General features: G+C 37.8%; 1 protein-coding gene across 1 annotated transcript; it reads right to left on the bottom strand.

Annotated features, from left to right (window-relative positions):
* Positions 1-1,431: 1,431 nt before the first annotated feature.
* On the bottom strand, positions 1,432-20,095 carry LOC122819390 (anthrax toxin receptor 1-like). The gene is made up of 18 exons (XM_044096082.1): positions 19,816-20,095; positions 17,370-17,441; positions 17,220-17,291; positions 17,057-17,138; positions 16,941-16,974; positions 16,715-16,794; positions 16,553-16,621; positions 16,388-16,468; positions 16,254-16,314; positions 14,651-14,749; positions 13,100-13,169; positions 11,358-11,436; positions 11,067-11,162; positions 10,899-10,940; positions 10,724-10,816; positions 5,593-5,757; positions 4,653-4,733; positions 1,432-4,192 (listed from the first exon to the last, which is right to left on the bottom strand). Exons 1-18 carry the CDS (start codon positions 19,968-19,970, stop codon positions 3,800-3,802), a joined length of 1,824 nt encoding a protein of 607 aa, XP_043952017.1. The 5' UTR covers positions 19,971-20,095; the 3' UTR covers positions 1,432-3,799.
* Positions 20,096-20,806: the final 711 nt, after the last annotated feature.

A 20,806-nucleotide genomic window follows, 5' to 3' on the forward strand; every position in this document is an offset into this window, starting at 1 on the left:
ACTTCTTACTTTCTGCAGAATCAGTTTCTTCTTTTTGATTTATTTCATTGTCTATGTCTGAGTGCAAGCTAAGTTTGTGTCAGCATGCGTATTTTGGGTTTTTTTATATATAAAAGCTTTGTCTGAAAGGCACTATTTTTGGTCAAAAGTATTTTCTTTCTTTTTAGCGTGTTTTTATTGTCTTGTTTTGATTTTGAAAGAATGAAGTCTCCTGAGGTAAAATGGAAAGAAACCACCGATCCAAGCGTCCCCTACACTCAGTAAATCACTAGTACTTTTACTCTACTTTAAACCTCCCAATAAAACAGCATAACCAATTTGAGGCGCTGATTACGTTCAAAAGAAACATTCCTGCATAGTAACATGAGTCACTTGTTTTCCTGGTGGTCACCAAAGCATTCAGAGAGATTCATCTTCTGGAGACGTGCGCGTGGAAACAGTAGAAAGTGGACTGGATTTCACACAGAATAGACAATTTGTGTTTTTCTTCACATAAATTTCTACTTCTATTTTTTATTTTTTCCTAAACACTGTTGCCCATCAATCCCTGAACTTTGGAGCGTATTATCTATGAATGTGCTCATCCCTACAGTTTGTGCAGCCAAGGTAGACAGCGCTGCCGGCCAAGCTAGGAAGTTGAAGCCACTGCAAAACATTTTTTAGGATTCTCCAGGGAGATAAAGTCATGAGACGCTTTTTTTCCTCTTTCTAATGTTACACAATGCACTGAAGTGAAGCTATCACTGTCTTGTGTTGTTTTAAAAAGAAGAAGGGGTCACAAAGGAGCTAAACCGTCAGTAAACTACTGAGTTCATGGAGCTATCGCAGGTGTCACCGTTCTTGTTTGCTGAGATCCTGGAAGAATTAAAATCTTATTTCTGATGTTTTCTTCCTCTGTTTCTGGAAGCTTCTTCTTTTTTTGTTTTGTTTTTTGTGAGCTCACCACCTCAAAACTGCAGACTTGAGTGCCTTTCAAGGCATTTCCAAATATGAAAAACACTTGGAGAACACATGGAAATAGGATTTATTTTAGGAAATCTGACTGGAATAAGAGTCAGCTGACTGTCTGCTTTGTGGCTTGTTACATAATATTTTAACTCCATCTAAAGGTTTTTTTTTTTCTCTCATGTCTGTTTGTTTCCCTCAGAGGGATAAAAGGTAAAAATATTTTAGATGTTCAACAAGAACGAGGAATAATAGAAACAAGCTTCCAAAAGGAAAACTAACTAAGGAATCGTTTCAGAGCACAAATTTCCCACCTCTGCAGTCAAAAAATATGAAGATGAGCATTTTTCCCAAACGGATCAGTCATTAGCTTGATTAGCTAATGCTCAGTTTTTCCTCACATGTAAAATTAAATTGTTTAGAAAAACATTTTCAGCATTTTATTGAATATATTAATATTGAAAGCAAGATTTTTTTTTCCTTTGTGACAGGGAGCATATACAAATATTTCTGAGTCGATATAATTTTAATCAGGCTAACAGCATAAACCACTTGTTAGAAATCCAAGTAATCCAAAGCTACTAAAGAAAATGTAATTAGATCATAAGATGATCATAACTTCAGATATTTTTTTCGCTGAGAAAATCGTCTAATCGTTGTTTATTGTTGCAAAACATATCAATCCTTGTTTGTTTTGAGCTTAATTCCAACCTCATGCACTGTTGGAGCCATAGGAAGTTAGAAATAATAATTTCACTATAACTTTCACTCTCAAAGGTTCTGACTGACAATTCAAGAAGTAATAATAAAAGCTTTCCAATAGATAGACCAGAAATAAACAGATAGCATTTACAGTGGAAACAATGAGTTGAGCACTTGCCACTTCTATCCACACTCAGTGCGCAACACTCCACTCCTGAAGAAAAATCCTGTTGAAGCATGTTTAAAGTTTGTTTGCAAACAAACCAGTGAAATACAAGGGGAATATAGTCTGGTTAGATGAGACCAAAATTAAAAACACACACCAACGTTGGAGAACAAATACCCTGCACAGCTTTTTAAAAAATAAATAAATTACTATCACCTTTGGAGTTTGGAGGTGGGAACATCATGTTTTCAGCAGCAGGTTCATACATGTGGAGGACAACAAGCCTCCATAACACCTATTGTAATGCGTTCTGTCTTAGATGATATTACTGGATAATATTATTTTTATTTTAAGGCGTATTCCACATTTTTACAAGGAGTGCAAATACATGTGGAAGACATTGTCAAAATTCCAAGGATACTCAAAGAGTTTGGAGAACTTGTACTCCAATTAAAGATGAATAAAAAGTCCTTAATAATAACTCTTCTCAACTCTCTGCAGCTGGATCCTTCATACTTGGTGGATTTAGCTCACTGCCATTGCAGGAGGAATATGTAAATCTTGTGCAAATTTTGCTGGGATCAGAAGACACTTTAAAACCTGAAAGTGAAGCGGCTGGATTCAGGGCAAATCAGGACGGGTCAGGGGTCAGCGATGCTCTCCTCAAAAAAGCAGCGTCGTCTTCTGAGACGGATGAAACGTATCTAATTCCGTTTTCTGGTAAATCGATTTATATACTCATCCAGAACCTATTCTCCAAGTGAAAAGCTGTGAAAATGGTTTATTTTAAGACCTACTGGAAAATATACAGTCACCTTATAAAAAGCTGGACTCCTGACAGTCGGCTTTTCATGCTCCACCAGCTGCACCTTCTGCACCTCCATCAGCCACCCACATCTGGGGATTATTGTGCTCACATTCAATAAGTCAAAGTTCGGGAGATTTACCTCACACACGAGCTCTAAAATCTAACCCAACGTAGCAGATTTTTGGACATAATAAAAACAATTAAAAATTCAATTTAAAAAATCAACTGTGAGTCAAGCAGACAAAAAAGGTGTTATTTTTAATTTTACTGCACAATGAACAAATCAAAGGTTTCAGATCTGCTGCTGGGTCAGTCACAGATTAACTCTCCGGAGAGGACGCTTAGCTTTACAGGAAATGAAAACCTGTAAAGATAATCTCCAGGTTGTCACTCAAAGGGATCAGAAATTAATTAAAGTTTCACATGTTTAATTTTATTTTAGTAATCTGGTCTCAGTGTTGTACCTCTGCTCCATCCTGCATTAGATCTAACTGAGAAGGATTTGTGTAGTTGGATGTCTGCATGAAAAAGAAGAAGTGAGGGATTAGTTCAAACCTAAATCTGAGGGAAACACCAAGTATAACACGACACAAGTAATCAAATATTTGTTGGTAGAATATCAGAAAATAAGGCAGGCAAAAGAAGACAAATTTCTCTCCAATTACCAAAGGTAACCTTTCTGTTGAAAACATGCTTTGGTCCAGGATTATTAAACAATTTAAAGAACTCAGAGTTAACTGATGAGGACACAACACATTTCGTGGCAAGGTGACAACAAATAGTGCTAGTAGCGTCAGCAGGCGGAGCGTTAAAGTGATTGTTTGTGAGCATAAAGTTTCCCAGGTTTTTGCGTTTATGTGCCCTCTGTCAGTTCAAAATACCTTCTGATGTCCTCAGATCCCAGAAAAACATTGACTGTCCAAATGTTTACCCCAGGTTTGTATTTTACTCAAAAGATACAAACACAATATTGTCCAAGTTCCTTTTGTTGCAACTTTTGGTTGCCTTTAAGATTTTAAGCAGCTCCAAAAGTTTTGGCTGCTGCCCCATGTTTATTTTAAAACTCTGGCAAAACAGTGAATGACACTTTTTAATCTAAAAGACAAACTAAATAAAAACATCTAAACAACTCGTATTATTTACACTATCTGACCTAGACTTGTGAAGAAATCCCTATTTCATGTTTTGATCATGTTGATCTCATGGTTGGGTCGCGGAGGCGGGCGTGAGGGCGGAGGTGCTCTGCATGGAGGCGACGCCTGTGGTGGCGGAGGCAGGGAGCCCGTGGGAGACGGCGGCACTGAGTTTTGTCTGCCGTTGGTCGGGGGCAGGTCTCTGTTGGGAGGAGGCGTGTACGAGGAGGAGCAGCTGCTGGAGGACGGGGGTGGAGTCGACGGCAGAGGTGGCAGGGTGGAGGTTGGCGATGGGGGCAGGTGGAGGTCCTCGCAGTCGTCGGATGGGCGCCGTTGGTACCTGTGTGGTAACGTGTAGACAGGTGTGGAGGGGTGGTTGTAGATGGGATAGCGGGGGGAAGGGTAGGACGGGCTCCGGGTGAAGTTGATGCACCGACCCTGTAATGAAGGCACAGAGAGTAACATGGAAATGTGTAGCTGCACAACCAATGACGAAAGGACAATTAGCTTTATGAGGGCAAGAAACTGGGCACAAATTCCTAAATTTCCTGTTGCAGGGCGACTGGCAAATTTGCAAGTGGAAAGAGTGCATTTTTCTTTTTAGTGAGTGACATAAAAGAAAACTCAGTCATGCAGACTCTGTGAACTTTGGGAGCCAGACTGCATGGAGTCCTGATGACTTCTGCAGGCTTGTTACTGCAGACAATAATGCATTGTCTAAATTATTTCATCATTTGATAGCTTCCATAAGGCTAATTTAAATTATATTTAACTCAAAAATGGCAGTGAAGTTATGCCAGTCTCACCATATGGGTGTTTTTAGGTTTGCTTGTTTTGCTACAGAATTTTTCACATCTATTTTTACATCTTCTGCTTCACTGTAGATAAATAAAGTCACCTTGTCTCCAGGATAAGGTCGCATCACTGAAACTCTGTCGTAGCCTCTTCTCAGCAGCACATACAGAGCATCCAGTTTTCCCTGGAAAATGATTACATTTGTCACTTCTGTAATGTTATTACAATCTTATGATCATGCTCAGTGGTTTTCTGAGCTTTCTAAGCTTTTACTTTTGACTTTTGCATCTTTAAGATAATTTTCTTTTATTAATTTTCCAGCTGGAAACCATTACTTCTTAAGTTTGTTGCCTTTCACACACAATACAGCATCATATGGGCATTAAAAAGTCTCTTAGAAACAAAACTGTATTGTATTTACACTAAACTTGGAGGTCATTATAAAAAATGCCAGGTATAAAAAATTTTATTTATCCAAAAATAAACCCAAAATGTCAAGAAGGTGTCAGCAGTTCAGTTTTAAAAACAAACCAAAAAAAAAATTTGCTTTTAGTTGTCCATAAGTTATTTCTTTTTATCGGATAACCTGAAATTATTTCATTGTACCATTAATCTTTTAAAAAAATATATGATGAAGAAGAAAGTAGGGGAAAAAGAGGTCCAACTCTGAGCTCAGTTCCTTTCTCTGCAGATGCGTGGAAGGCTTTATGTAATAAACAGCGACAGATAAGCAACCAGTTAAAACCACAACAGACTCCACAGATTCCTTTCCGAGGGGTTAGCTCAGTTCAAGTCTGGATCTTGTTACGTCCATCCTTGCAGCTGACAAATATTGGAGGAAACTGAATTTTATTACCTATTTCCTGGTAACAGATAATCAAAAGCACTAAAACCAACATATTTTCTCACTTCTGGTGTCTTAGGAAACTATTTGTGAGCAAAAACAAAAGCTCAGAAGACGACAGCACATTTACCCAAACCAAGGTTTGGATTTAGAGCAAATCTAAATCTAGTTCACAAGGTGGGAAAAAGTGAGTGAGCACCTTAATGGGAGAATACCACTTCTGGGAGGGGATGGTTTTGTGTGTGTGGTAATAAAGCCGCGGTGGAGGTGGATCATACTCCTGGGAGGGCATCACAACTCGAGCATTTTTGGCTTTTTCCAGTTTGGCTCCTTCCTCAGTTGAGCCTTTATCTCCCCAGCGCACCTGAAAAGACGGACAAGCAAAGGAGAACAGCCATGTAAATAAAATAAAAATGACAACAAACTGCAGATATTAGTTAGCAAAACCTATAGTAACAAATAGTAAACATAAGGCCTCAACGCAACAGGAGAGCCTTTATTTACCAACGACCCACATGGCTCCAGTTAAAACCTTGGAAAGTGTTTAACAAACTTCACATGTTTATGAAGGTAGGACACAAGATTTTGATGCAATATTTTCCCCCCAGCGAAACGTTGGCATTCAAAGCTGTTATGTAGATTTTATGAGCCTGAGATCCATTAGTCGGGCCCAATCAGAACTTTTATGGAGCACTCTTCATATAGCCAGCAAAACGTTCTTCAAAGAGATTGAAAACCCAGGGGGAGACATAAAATCACTAGATAGACTAATTTAATAACTTAGAATATTATTGCAAAGCCAAATTTAAGGAAAGTTATCACCAAGCGAAACACACTATATTAATTATATACAGATGCTTTTTTTCTCTTAACTGCTATGATTTTCCCTTTACAGCTAATGAAAACAAGAGATTTTATATTAGAATATTACATCAGACCAATTAAAAATACTTTTAAAAACTAGATGAAAAATACTTTTAATACCGGCTTAAAGATTATTTTCAGAAAGGTACTTTTATTCTGACAAACGAGACTGATTAGGACACATATTCTAATATGATGCATCGTAAGGGATCAAATTAATAAAAGAGGCAGACAGAACAAATGATAACATCAGAATTTAAAAATAAAAATCAAAAAAATCAAAACTACTTTATTAATCCCAGAGGAAAATTAAATGTTGTTGCTCATTAATTCAGATTCTTCAAAGAGTTATTTAAGGTGGTAATTTAAGGTTTCTTGTAGCGGTCTGTATTACATCCAATCTGCAGATGCCTCTGACTGAAGATACTCAAGACAGAGTATTTTCAATCTTGAGAAAACAGAGTATCTTTAATAATTAAATCTGTCGATTATAGGAATAGAAGATAAAGGCTGTTGAAAAAAGCCTGTTGGGGTCGGGGACGCTGTAATTGAACTCATGCATTAAACAACTGCTGCTGTATCAGGTTGCTTTGTTCCATAGAAACCATACAAAGTCCTGCAAGGTTTTAATAAAACCAACTCTGCTGAAATCCACAACCCAAAACAAAAGTAGGCAGTCCTTTGTTTTCCATGGAACTGTTTCAAATTTGTGACTTTTCTTCGACACTAACTTTATTTCAGAGCTGATGTTAAACAGCGGCGTTAAAGAGAAGTAACTCGCATAAACAAGATACCTCGCCAGACTACCTGGATGTCTCGTTTCAATTCTTTTTAGTGTTCGCCTTTACGTTGACGCAAAGAAGGCTGAGATGTCAACAGTGAGCCAGAATTTAACAAGCTAAACCCGCACTGTCAACACAGCCTTGGAAGTTCATTAGTCAAATTCACTCCCTTTCAGCTACCACACAAAAGCCACAAATGCCTTGACTTGGCAGAAAGAGCACATAAATGAAGCTCTGCATACTTTCCATTTTAGTGTTTGGAGTTGTTTGACTCCAGAGCTTTGCTCGCTGAATGAAGAGTGTCTTTCTTTTTGAGTGAATCATCCCAAAGGAGGCAGACATAATCCTGTTTCTGCATGATTTATCAGACACACAAGGGAGACAGAGTTCCTGTAGTCGTTCCCCTTACTGCTGCACTTTCTCAAAGATTAAGAATAGGTATTTTTTATTTTTTAATGTCAAACTGTTCTGTCAAAAAAGAAAAGAAAAGATAAAAAAGAAATCAGTGTCTCAGACCAGTAAAACTTTTCAGCTCCTTCTGACATGCAAACATTTCAGTCGTGTTTGTTGTCCAGATGACCTCAGTCTCGCTCTCTGTGTCTCTCTGTGTCTCTCTGTGTCTCTCTGTGTCTCTCTGTGTCTCTCTGTGTCAACTAAGTGACTTGGTTTCATGCGGCATGGACCTGCGTGCTGAACTCCATTAAGGAAGCTTTATTGTTCTTCTGTTTGATCTCATTCCCACCTTTCATCTTTTGCTTCCTGCACGCTGAGGGTTGAGGTAAAGACTGCCACGTGTTTCATCTGAAGTTTTGATTTAACTTTGGTAATTTAAGCATTATGAATAATGTTAACCACCACATCAAGGAGTCTGAGTGTGGAATGTCTTACTCTGTCTTTTCACTTATGTCCTCTTTTTGTTACTTTTGTGATTATTCTGTCTTTCTTTCTTGGATTTGTAGTTAGTTTCTCTCTCAACTGAAGTACATATGCTACTAGATAAGAAACAAATGGGAAGACATTTAATTTTCAAATCAGGAACAGGAAACAGGAAATGTGTTAGCAGAATATTTAGTAAAAAGAAAGTACAACCCTTTAAATACTTTGGTTCTATAAAAAGAGCTAGAAAAGATCCTAATAAATTATATAAGAAAAATGCATGATGAAAAGGTTTGTTAAACATGACATAATTACAAAAAAATTAAAAGGTTAATATGTACAAAGATTGGTTTATGCTGTAGCATAAACCAAAGTTTGAACTTTTTGATTGTGTGCTTGTCATGATCACCACAGCTGAACTATATATACTCTAAAAGAAACTTTTAGTTTTTAAAGCAAGCAAGGCTTTCCAAAAGAATGACAACAGAAGCATGGATTTCAATACAATGGGCCACAATTGTGTGAACAACTGAGGAATTTGACTACTTCTTTCAAGCATTCACAGCATATAGGTATAAATACATAAACATTAGGGGAAATAAAATTGGGACACAGCAATAATATGTACATGTATTTAATTTTTTTTTTAAAGAATGAAAAGTAGAAGTTGTTATCTGGCTGTGAAAAAAATGCACATTTTATTTTACACTAGAGTAGCTGCCAGGTGTTTGTTGTGTTCAAGAAACTCTCAGTAGTTGGGTTTTCATTATTAATTTGTCATTTCAGAAATAAATTTGCTCAACAAAAACACTCCAAATTTTAAAATTTTTTTTAAAAGCTTTGGTATACGGTGGTGTTCTTGGCATCAAATTAAGTTTATTTCACAAAAGTGCAATGGAAACACTTTCTTCGCTTCCCAGGAGTCACATGACCAACAAATTGATGTCGCCACCGCTGCAGACCATGAAGAGGAAGATAACAGGAAGTAGTTGGAGGATGTTTGCATGGCATATTTTTAATGACTTCTCAAGAGAACAAACTTCTTCATGTGTGATTTTAATTGTGTTTCTTTTTTAATGGAAACACCAAAATTGTGAAATGCTGTTTTGTTTTTTTGGGGTTTTTTACATTTTGGATTAAGTTTTTTACACAGTTGAAATGTAAGTGCAGCTTCTCTGGTGCCTAATTTTTACAAACAGCTCACCTGAAGTTAAACGTTAAAACCATTTGTATCCAGGATGTGTGGAGTCTGCAGAGATGTTACTGAGCTGCTCTTTTTCTGACGTCCTGGATGGATGAAATGTCAGCCATGAGGATCCTCTCTCCAGACATAATTGTTTGCTGGATGAGCCGAATGAACACAGGACAGACTAAATAACTGCAGGATCGATGATGACCAGCAAGTCCTGGCAAGTGACCAACAAACCCCTAGTAGGTAAAACCCACCAGAGTTCTTGTTGGTACTTTCCAACTGCAGTTCTGCCTCTCAGATGTTGTGAAGGAAGTCAACATTTTGTCAAAGAAAGCTCAACGAGGAAAAGAGAAAAAACAATCTTTTATCATTACCTCCTCTTTTATGTGCGAAAATGTTTTGCAAGATTCCAGTGCTGTCGTGTCTGGAGGAATTTTAAATTGATTCCCCGTTAACAAACAACTTGCTGTCATTTCCAGGACATCCAGACCTCAGAAGAGACGAGTTGTCTGACAGCATCACTGTGACCATTTACTAGGCCGACTAGATGTTTTCCTGTTTTCTTACTTTCTTTGTGTACAATTCAGTCTCAAAGTGATTCAGAGTGAGTGGCCACCAAAGGCACACCAAACCAAACCAGACCAAGAACATTTTTGGCAAAAATAAATCTGTTGTGTTCAGATTTCCCCAGCAGCTGAGCGGAGAGACTGTGGGACAAATATTCTGTGAGAAAGGCGTTTCCTCTAAACTCTTGAGAGAGCGACAAACTTTACGTCTCAAAGCTTTTAATCCAAACCAGTGTAGAATTTATCTTATTTATTTATGTTTGTCTTGGTGTTAGTTTTGCATAAAAAAATGGTTATAAAATTAATAACATATTCAATTATTCTGTGTAAATATCATTTAATTAAAGAACTAGGTCCTAATTTCGATAAGTATCCAGAGTGAGACTGATTATTTATGTACATGACATTAATATAGATTGACAGCTATAAATGTTTTTCACTTAAGCCAGGTTGCTTTAGTTAGCTTCCCTCGAAAAATAAAATGATTTCCTCTCATTAAATTTGTCCATCATCTGAAACATCAAATGTGATTTTAAAAAGACAAGACAGAAAAAACCCCTCTTTTTTTTACTACATCTGTCGACTTTTTTTGTTGCTTTAATCTTTGTGTTAGGAATGTTGAAAGACAGGAAATCGCCTCCTCCTGCACAGACTCTCAGTCTTCCTTTGCTCACACTCCAGCACTGTACAGACGTAACAGGAGCTGGTCTGGGTGGGTTGAGAGTCCTGCAGACAGACTGCCTCCCCAGTGGACGAATAAAAGGAACAGAAACAGCTCACTGGTTCTTCATGTTGGGACTATTTTGGTCTCATAACATCTAAAAGGGACTAAATTGACCAATTTTTTGCAATATATACAATCGTGACCAGTTTTAAAACTGCAAAGCCACATAATGACCCACTTTTCCTGACATCACACTTAAACTGTAATGTCTTCACCATTCCACCACATCACTTGCTGTTGTTGGGCAATTACACAGTGAGGCAGAAGCGGTTCTCATATTTCATAAATGTGTGTTATTTCACTTTTTTTTTTCTTCAACCTTTTACCTCCATTCTCTTGATTCCCCCGACTCCACGGCCACCGTAGTACGACGCATCCACAGTGGGCCACCTCTTCTTTGGAAAACCGTCTTCGTCCTCCTAAGTAATGTTTTAGGCACTTAAAATAAATGAATTAAATTGTAACTTAAATGTGTAAATGAAATTAACAAGTGTGACCTACAGAGAGGTCTTCAATCACGGGAGGAGGTGGCTCATGAATAACCTGCAACGAGTTGAAACAGCCACTGTAATCTCACAGTTTTAGCATGTAAAAATTTGTTTATGAAGTATTTGGTTGATTGCAAAAGAAAATACAGTTATTTCCATTTCTTCTTGGCTATTTTCATACCACGGTGCAGCAGAGAGGCCAGAACCACCAGAGCAGAATAACGGTGAACAAGAGCAGCAGGATGAGCAACGCGATCCCCACAAAGGTCCCGTCAAACTGCAAACAAGATTTCAGTTTTCACTTTGCACTGCCTTTGATTCTTGACAATAAAAAAAAAAAAAGACTTTACGTCATGTGGACATGATATGGGACAAACACAGCAACTGTACAAGCGTAAAAGAGAAATCAGAGTAAAGATTGGGGGATGTTTGGTGTTCATCAAAGAACCAGTTTTGTTTCTTTCATACTTACACAGGTGATGGCAGTAATTGTGACAGAGCTGGATATGAAGCTGAGGCCGTTATTCATGCTGACATAGAGAGTGGCTGACCTGAAAAAAGGGAAGATTTCCAGCAATAAATGAAAGAATCCACTTAACAAAACCATATGAATGCATTTCTGTGCCATATTTGTCGTCTATTTTGTTCATTTTTATTTCAGCAGAATGGTTAAATCTTGGTATATTTCTCTCTGATCCCAGCTATTGTTTCAGTATCATAATTAATGCATTTTTTAAGCTGCACGTATCGGGAATGTCACAAATTCTCCAATCCATGTATGTCAGCAGAGAACTCAAGTTATCCTTTTTTAACATTTCAATCTGTTTTTGTGTTCACAATTTGCTAAACTCTGATTTAGATTGTTCATATTGTAGTGGTATAGAAATACATGTATTGCTATACAAATAGCTTTCAGGTGCGAGGTTCCGGTTGGGCAAAGTGGGCGTGATATATAAGAAGCCGCTGCGCCCAATCGGACACACATGTCTTCCTCAAGCTTGACTGTGACTCGCGTCTCAGGGACTGACAGCCAAAAGGCATAACATCAGGTGCATGCTGCTCTGATCTTGTGGTGGTAGGTCTCCCCTCTCTTTGCACTATTGCTGTTTATTCACAGAAAATCTAAATCCAGGTGTGATCATAGGCAAAACGCTACTCTGCGGCTCTCCTCCTCCTCGTCGTCGGTTTGTGTGTGTGTGCGCGCGTACATGAGTTTGTCTGGATTGGGAGGTAAGAAGTAACGCTCATTGTTAGCGCCAATTTGTTGCAGTTCTGTTAAATAGTGACTAATTAACTTTTACAGATCTCCCCCATATTACCATTGCTGCTCTGTTGATATCCCGGATTCTGCGCATTATCAACCTCGGATCGTGGTGGCGGCTACACGCCCTTATTGAAGTGGTGTTTGGCGTGCGGCATTGGCGTCTGCACCGGCGCGCTCAATTCACCTCCTGTTGCGGCGTGGCCAGAGGGTCGCACCAGATTCGGACATTTAATTTGTTTTTCTTTATTTTGTTCCAGCCTTTTGGTGTGATCTAACTATTTATACATTTAGGCTGATATTGTTTTCTTTTCGTTGTATATTTTGGATTGTTGTCATTATTAATTGTTCTTTTCTCTCTTTGTTGGCAGTGCTGAGGCCCGGCGGCGGTGTTGGTGTAGTGATGGTGTCTTCTTTTTTTGTGTGCCGTGATTCCTGAGTTTGGGTTGTCTCACTGCGTCTGGTGTTTTACAGGGGTTTTGTTTGCTGTGTTTGGATGGATACCGTCTTATAGTGGCCCCTTCCGCCGGTAACCTCAGCTACTGTAGTTACTTTTCTTTTTTTTTCCCTTTAGTATTATAAAGAATTGGTTTTAAAAAGAATATTTTAAGAAGAATCTAATAAAAAGCTGTTTGTACATTTTAAACTTGTCTCAGATGTCTTAATCCATGCATGAGTGAACTTGTGTGTCCTATCAAAAAGGGGAGTAATATTCCTTGGGTGAAATTCCCAAGGTGGCGCTGTGGAGCAATTTTATTTGGGTTTAGAACTTTACAATTTCCCGATTTCAATCTAGTCTCGCCACAATATTAAAGAAAAGAGGTTATTCAGATTCATGGTGTCATTAATGAGCATGCATGAACAAGAGTATGAGCACAAACAGTGATGTTTCAGCTTATTATTTTACTCTGTATTTTACAGATGTGTTTCTTGTGAACATTGTTCCCACTTACACTCCAAATCTTTCCAGAACCGGAGCTGGACACAAAAGGTAAGTATCTCTCACCACCAAAGGTCTTTCCACTGCAGGAACAGAAAAAAAAAATTCAAGCTCAATGAGCTAAAACTCAGAGGATGGTTCAGTGATGAAGAAGAAAAGTCAAATTCATATTTTTCTCCTCGTCTTGAAACATCCGAAGCTTCAATCCTTTTTTTTATGCTATTAAATTCCTGGACTTCCTGTTCTGATGGAAACTGAAGCAAACTGGGGAGGGTTTGTGGCTTATTTACCCTGGCTGAGTGAGTGTCTAGTGTGTGCAAAGAGCCCTGGTTGCTGATGAGCCCCACATTCCTCTGCAGACATCTGAGAAGTCCTGAGTGCTTCACCAGCCGATTCAAAGCAAAGAACGACGGCGCTGATGGTGACTAAAGAGGTAGAAGGCTAACGTCATAGCGGCCCACCAAGAATGTTTGGCCCCTGCCCATCCATATGTTGAGAATCAAAATACATTCAACAGAGTGGCGTCAAAGACACCAGCGTGCTTATTATGTAATGAGGATTAAGACTTAGTAATGGCTGTGCTTGTAGGTTACAATTATGGAGTTTAACATCTCATTTTATTGCCTCATCCTTAGTTTTTCCACACTTAGCTTGCTATTTATAGTGACAGTCATTTTCTGTTTTTTGTGGAATAATTAAATAAACATCTGGATGAACTTGTGTTTCTAACCATTTAGAGGTCGTAAATGACTTGAGAATCCTTTCAGCAGGACAATGACCGTAAACATATCACCAGGGCTGCAATGGGACGGTTTAGATAAATTATTTTTAACCTTGTTCCTAGGAGTCCTTCACGTTTTAGGTGTGTCTCCACTGCAGCACACCTAACTCAAATGAATGCATTGCCTTCTCAGCAAAAGCCTGTTAACCTAGTTAATATAACACATGCAGGCCAGGGGATCTAGAGGAGGGAGAATCAATGGTTTAGATAAAATGGCTCAGTCAAAGTCCAGGCTTAAACCCAGCTGAGAGTTTGGAGCAGGTCATTCAGTTGCTCTCCCTCCAATCTGGCTGAGCTTCACCAATTTTTCAAAGAAGAATGGTCATAAATGTCACAAAAATTGTGACAATATCTATTTGTGGAAAAACACATTTGAGATTTTGATTTTTAAAAAATGTTGTTTGATTCAACACAAAAAATCTCAGTAAGATACAGAAAAGTTTGAGTTTGTAACATAACGTTTTAGGGCAATAATTGCTTTTGTGTGGAAGTGTAGCCACGGCTGAGCTGAGAGTAAAATCAAACACATTACAAGCTATTATTAGGCTTGATAAGATCTTTTAAAGTGAAGAATATTTAATAAAAGGAATAAAAATTAGAAGAAAATCTGGATAGTTTAAGGCTTTGAATGAGCTCAATAGTTACTGCAGGAAGATAGTTTTTGTTTTCAAGCTTTTTATTTATCAGGTTTATCAGTTTTAGTATTTTACAAAAAAAAAAAAAAATACTTACAATTATATTGAAATGAGTTTGTGTTAAATCCCAAAGAAGTGCAGCACTTACTGAAAGTAACTGTGTCGTTGATGCGGAAGCTGCAGAGGACCTTCTGCACGTCTCTGGCGTGAAGGAAACCGTTTCCTCTGACAGACACCTGGAAGTTTTCTGGAGGGACATGGCAAATTAGAAATATTCTTCTAAAAGAAAAAATAACCTCTGTGAAAGTTTTTGGGTAAATAAGTGCAGAAGTTTAAATACACTGATCAAAGATCTCTTGCTTTAGATGAGTTAGAATTACCTAAATTATTTCTGTTAGCTAAATGCTAGAAAACCTTATTTTCTGTATTTTTCTAACTTTCTTTAAATTCAGAAGTTTAACCTACATTAAACTACCTATCAGTATCAGAGATAACTGTCTGTATGACTTGGATTAAACCTTAAACAAAAATAAGTCAACAGACACATTAGAGTTAACTGGAGTCACACCTGTAGACGTATTTTAAGGTCACACCTAAAACACTCTGCGTTCTCGTTTGACATCATTGGGAAAACCAAAAGAAATCAGCCGAGATATCAGGAGGAGAATCATGCAGCTGCAAAGACCTGGTTCATCCTTAGGAACAATTTCTGGATGTTTGAACATTTATCTGTTCAAACAATTTCATGCAAGTTTGGACATTATGGAAAAGGCCAGTCATCACACTCAGAAAGGAGACAGAGGTTATGAGTCCCGAAGATAAATGTGTCTTGGTTTAAAATGTGCAGAAAGACCCCAGATCAAAGGCCAAAGACAGCATCATTATCCACATGAAACGTGTCCTGTGGTGACATGGGCTCTTCAGTGAGGAGGAAGCCATTGCTTTAAAAGAAACATAAACGGCCAGATTCCACTTTGCAGATGCTCATATGGAGCAAGACACAAATTTTTGGAGAAATGTCCTGTGATCTGATGAAACTAGAGCGGAACTGTTTGGCCATGATCACCTTTGTTACTTTTGCAGGAACAACAGGGACTCTTGTAGCATCCTTACTATCAAGTACGGTGGTGGCAGCATCATGTTGTGGGGCTGTTTTGCTGCAGGAAGAACTGGTGCTTTTCATAATATAGGGAAGAACATTATGTGGAAATAGTGAAGCAACATCTAAAGACAAGAACCAGGCAGTTCAAATGAGTTATTCCTCCAAATATTGATTCCTGAACCTTTCCTGAGTTAAAATATTAGTTTTGTTGTTTCTACATGAATATGAACTTGATTTATTTGCATTACTTGAAGCTTTTTCATTATTTTGCCCATTTCTCATTCTTTGCAAATGCTAAATTTTTGCTTGGAATTTCAGAGACATGTTGTCAGAAGTCCATCGAGTAAAATAACAAACTTCATTATACTCAAACTATACTTATAAAGAGTAAAATCAGAGAAACTGATCATTTTAAATGGTCTGAATTTGAAGAAAGTTGCAAAAGGAAAAAAGAAAACACTCGAAAAAATGTTCTTGCTAGTAAATAGAAATAATTTTGGTAATTCTAACTGCCCCAAAACAAGAAAAGTTTGGTTCATTTTAACCTCTGACAGTGAGAAAAAACACATATGTGTTTTACTTTTTCAGTGCATGTAAATATAAGGCTTCAACTGTATATGTTCATAGTTAAATGAAGCATTTTATTCACCTCCTTCGCAGATACTCGAGGGCTCTACAGCCAGGATCTCAATGCAAGATCTCTTCAGGATCTAGACAAGAAGTTAATCACATCACAAACTCTGTATTATGCTTTTATAGGATCTAATCAGGTGTGTGGCGTACCGAGTCAATAACTCCTTGCAGAGCTTGAAATCCATCATGCACAGGGAAAACGTGGTCCTTACTGTCAGCAATGGTGGAAAGCTGTCAATTAAAGCAGAAAACAATTTACGTCACTCCAATTTAACAATGAATTGTTCCGTTTATGAGCTGGCAGGCAGAAGTCACCTGTGTTTCGTTGAAGTCTTTCACCCCAACACAGTACACAGTGGCACCCAGTTGCCTTGCTCTGCCAGCCTAATGATTAGACAAGACTTTAAGGTCCAGTTTGGGAAAATGAGAGGATAAAAAGAAACATCGTCCTCCTCAGCTCAGAGTCATTTCCCTCACCTCTCTTTCCGCCAAGTCAAACTGATTCTCTCTCAGCTCTCCATCTGTCAGGGCGATGATAACACTAGCTGTCCGGTAGCCTTAAGCGGAAGAAGAAATCAAGAGTTTATGAATATGAAAAATATGAAATTTAGCTGAAGTGTAGTTTTCAGTGTAGACGTCGCGTTCTTTGTATCCTGATACGTGCTTGAATATTGAGAAATACCCATTTTAAAAGTTTTCTCACCATACCCAGTTCCATAGTATATTTGCTCACTGGCCTGAAAGGAAAAGATTTGAAGTTGGTCCTCTGACTTGGACTCGATTTTTCCATTTATTTAACACATTTATCAAGATATTTACCCTTTGAAAGCCTTTATGCATGAAGGTGTCTCCACCTGGATGCACCATGCGCAGCTCCTCCAGTCCCGTTCGAATTTGCTCTCTGATTAGGAAACAATAAGAAAACCCCCAAAATACAAACCAGAACCAGACTCATAAAGCAGAGTGTTGTTGTGAGTCCCACCTGTCCTCTGTTAGCGGCATGAGGATCCGTCCCTCAGTGGAAAAGACGATAAAAGACATCCGCAGCTGAGGACTGGGACATTTCGAATAAAGACAATAAATGACACAAGGTAACTGTGACACATCATTTAGCTGGATTTTCCGCACAAACCTGATGAACTTGTGGGCGAGATGATCCACAAAATAATAGATCTCATTCCAGTAATACTGCACACTGCCGGACCTGAATCACAAAGTTCAGAGCAGTGAAAAAGTAAAATTCTGGAATATTTCTCATGCAAAACATTCAGAGATACATTTGATACCTTTTTAAAGACTGGCAAGTGAAATGATTACTTTAAAGTAGTTAGCCAACTGTTTACTCCACCAAACACTGTAGTATGCATTGTAATGAATTTTGATAATTGTTTGACTCTGATTGGCGGTTTAGACCACAGTTCAGATTAAATTATTTAATTATTTGCAAAAAAAACAAGATGGTAATAACAAATAAAAAACATCCATATTTTCTGAGGTTGTTTTTTTTTATATAAATTATGGAGTTTTTTTTGAGTGTTTCTGTTTCTATTTTCATTAATTATTCATCCAGTCCAGATCAGAAGGGAGATCAACTGATTGAAACTAAAAAATACAAGACGTTCTGGGCAATTTTATAGATTATAAAATTGGATTTGACACAACACTTTATGGAAACTACAGTGTGAGCTACTTAAAGACCAAAAAGTGAACCAACACAAACAAAACCAGGAGTTGAACCCACATTTGCAAGATGATCGAACTCACCCAATTCATTTCCAAAACAAACTTCATCAAACCTGTTATTACTCTTCACAAAAAACAGCGACATCATGCTGCACAATGGCTAAAGGCCTGAACAATACGTCTATAGTCATATCTGTTTACACATTACAAATAAACCATGGGATCATTTCATAAACCTTCACTCTTGCTATTGCAAAAAAAAATAGCAAACTAAAGCAAAAGTCACAAGATTTTAACTGTTGCTCTCTTCTTCTCCATTTTAATGTCAGGTGCAAGTAAAAAAAATGTCAAAAGTGAACAAAAAATGCAGGGTATTATATTGACGTCAGTAATTAAATGGAAATTTGGAGCTCTGACCGGCTCCAGCGCCTGCTCTGGGCAGCCTCTCGTCCTTATGTTTTCATTTATCCAGGGATGTGAGTCTAAGTGGAGGGACGCCGCCAAAAACCAGGGATCTTTGGAACATCTGGCTCTAATGGTGCAAGGGTTCTGCTGCCCAGAGCACACAGAGAAACGCTGCTGCTCCTGTCAGGAAAGTACGGCTGCAGTTTGACTATATGAGTCCCTGCAGCGAGTTTTACTGTCCAAGATGAAAAGAGTGCTTTCACTGTTAAACCCAGAGAGACGTAAACCAGGTCATGTGACACAGGATCCGTTCTGAAAGGTCATGTTATCTCTGTGACAGTTTAATCACCTGTGTGATTTAACCCTCATGTGTTTAAAGAACGTAGAAATCTGCTGCTGGATTTTGTTAGTACTCTAGAAGGTAGCAGGTTTATTTCTAAAATAATTTGTAGATTAGGGAGATGTATTCAGATAAATCATCCGTTATGTAGAAATAAAAGCTTTTAATGCAAAGCATAAACTTGTCCTTTCTTATTGCATTCTAATATTTCATTCATATTTCAAACTCCCATTTTAGCAGTCAAACAATTTAGAAAAACAACTGGGAGCAGCAGGCTAGTTAGACATTAGCTGACTGTGACAAATGCATTATTGCAGAGGAAGGGTTTTCAAAAATTTGTTGAAAAAATAGCATAATGTAAACTTGAAGTAATATCAGAGGGTGAAGAAATCTTAAAGTTAGATGTAACTTTTTCAAAACATAGAAATTGATTAACTTATGAGTTAGTTTTCTGAAGCTTACCAGATACTTTTTCAGAATTCAAAAGTTACTTTCTGAAATTTGCTGCATACTTTTTCTTTTTCTTTTTTTTTAGCAGTTTTCATTGAATATGCTGATTACTTGCTCGAAATCTAGGGATTACTTTCAGGACTTACTTCAGGACGTAGTAAGTTAGGGATAACTTTACCTAACTTAACATAAGATTTATTTGCTGAGTCCTACTGTGTATTTTTCCAGACCTTTAGTGGAACAAGCTAAATAATTTTCCAAAAATTGTTATATACATGCCTGGAACTTGAAAGATACTTTCAAAATAATTTAGGTTATCCATCAAAACCTGTTAGTATGTTCTACGGAGATTGCGGGGAAATATGTTGCAAGTTTCAGGAAGGATTAGCTTGATAAACCCAGAGAAAATAGCCTCTAAATTATGGAAAATTACCTTGTAAACTGTTAACAAAAAAAAATACCAATACGTTTCAAAAATATTTAGGTTAAATACAAATATGAGAAGTATAAAGACGTGGTGCCAAATGGTTCAGTTATTGCAATCACAAATCCTTTATTTACATGCCCAACTATAATTAGAAATTGTAGCTTTTTATAGCAGCAACGTTTGAACCTGTGACATCGAAGTAAACTGTGGTGATTCATGCACCAAACTCTAAAAGAACTTCTCCTGAGATTATCCAAAAGTAGAAGCACTCACTTGTCTAGAACAAAGTAAAGATCAAATCCTCCATAGCAGGACGACCCTTCTTCCCTTCTTTCATATATCTGTGCCATGCCGCTGACCACCAGGACTGCCACCAGTATGCCCAATTCCACACGTAGAATGGCTTGCCCACACCAGGACTGGGACATGATTGCAAATTTAAGACAGGCCTCAGCCTGAATGAGAGTAAAAGCAGATATTCTCCGGCTGAAATATTCCCCGTTTAAAGTGCTCAAGTGTGGAGAGGCATCCTGGGAAGACTGATCTCCTAAGCATAAAGTTCTCCTCTGAGTTGGAGTCCCATCTCTGCCACAGCAGCAGATGTACGCTGGCAAAGGACCAGGGAAACCAGTGGGACTGGGTCTCTGGCTCCCTCTTTCTTCCATCTTGCATCAAAGGTTTCTACAAAAACAAAAAACAATCATTTAATGGTAGATTAAGCACTATTTAATACTTGTGAATGAACCTACAGCGTTTCAGTCCTTTTCGTCTTTTAAAATTGTGAATTTCTTTCTCTTTTTTTTCATTTCTTTAATAAGTGATTTTGCTCCTTATCCATCAGCACCACATGGTGGTGAGAACATAAATACCACTGAACAACAACAGTGAAATGTTCAACAATCAATCTGCAGTACATATTAGAAAGCTAGAGTAAAAACACATTCCTCTTGATAATCATTCTTTATTTATTAATTGGATCTTTTCCCTCCAAGAGATCTGGCATATTCACTTATTTTTTCTTCTTTAAAAAAAGTTTTCATTTATTTAACTATTCTTTTTTTTTTTTTTCAGTCTTTACTCAGAAATTGAAGGATTTGTTGGGTTATAAAATATCATCCCAAGCTTTTGGTATTTTCTGCTAATACTTTAAACCTAACAAAGACATTGTTGTTGACCTAAATGGAAAGGTTGTAGAGTGAAGGAGCAGCCCAGATGTCTACAGTAACTCTGGAGGAGCTGGAGAGATCCAGAGCTCAGGAGGGAA

The sequence above is a fragment of the Gambusia affinis genome, linkage group LG17, assembly GCF_019740435.1.
Source record: "Gambusia affinis linkage group LG17, SWU_Gaff_1.0, whole genome shotgun sequence".
NCBI lineage: Eukaryota > Metazoa > Chordata > Actinopteri > Cyprinodontiformes > Poeciliidae > Gambusia > Gambusia affinis.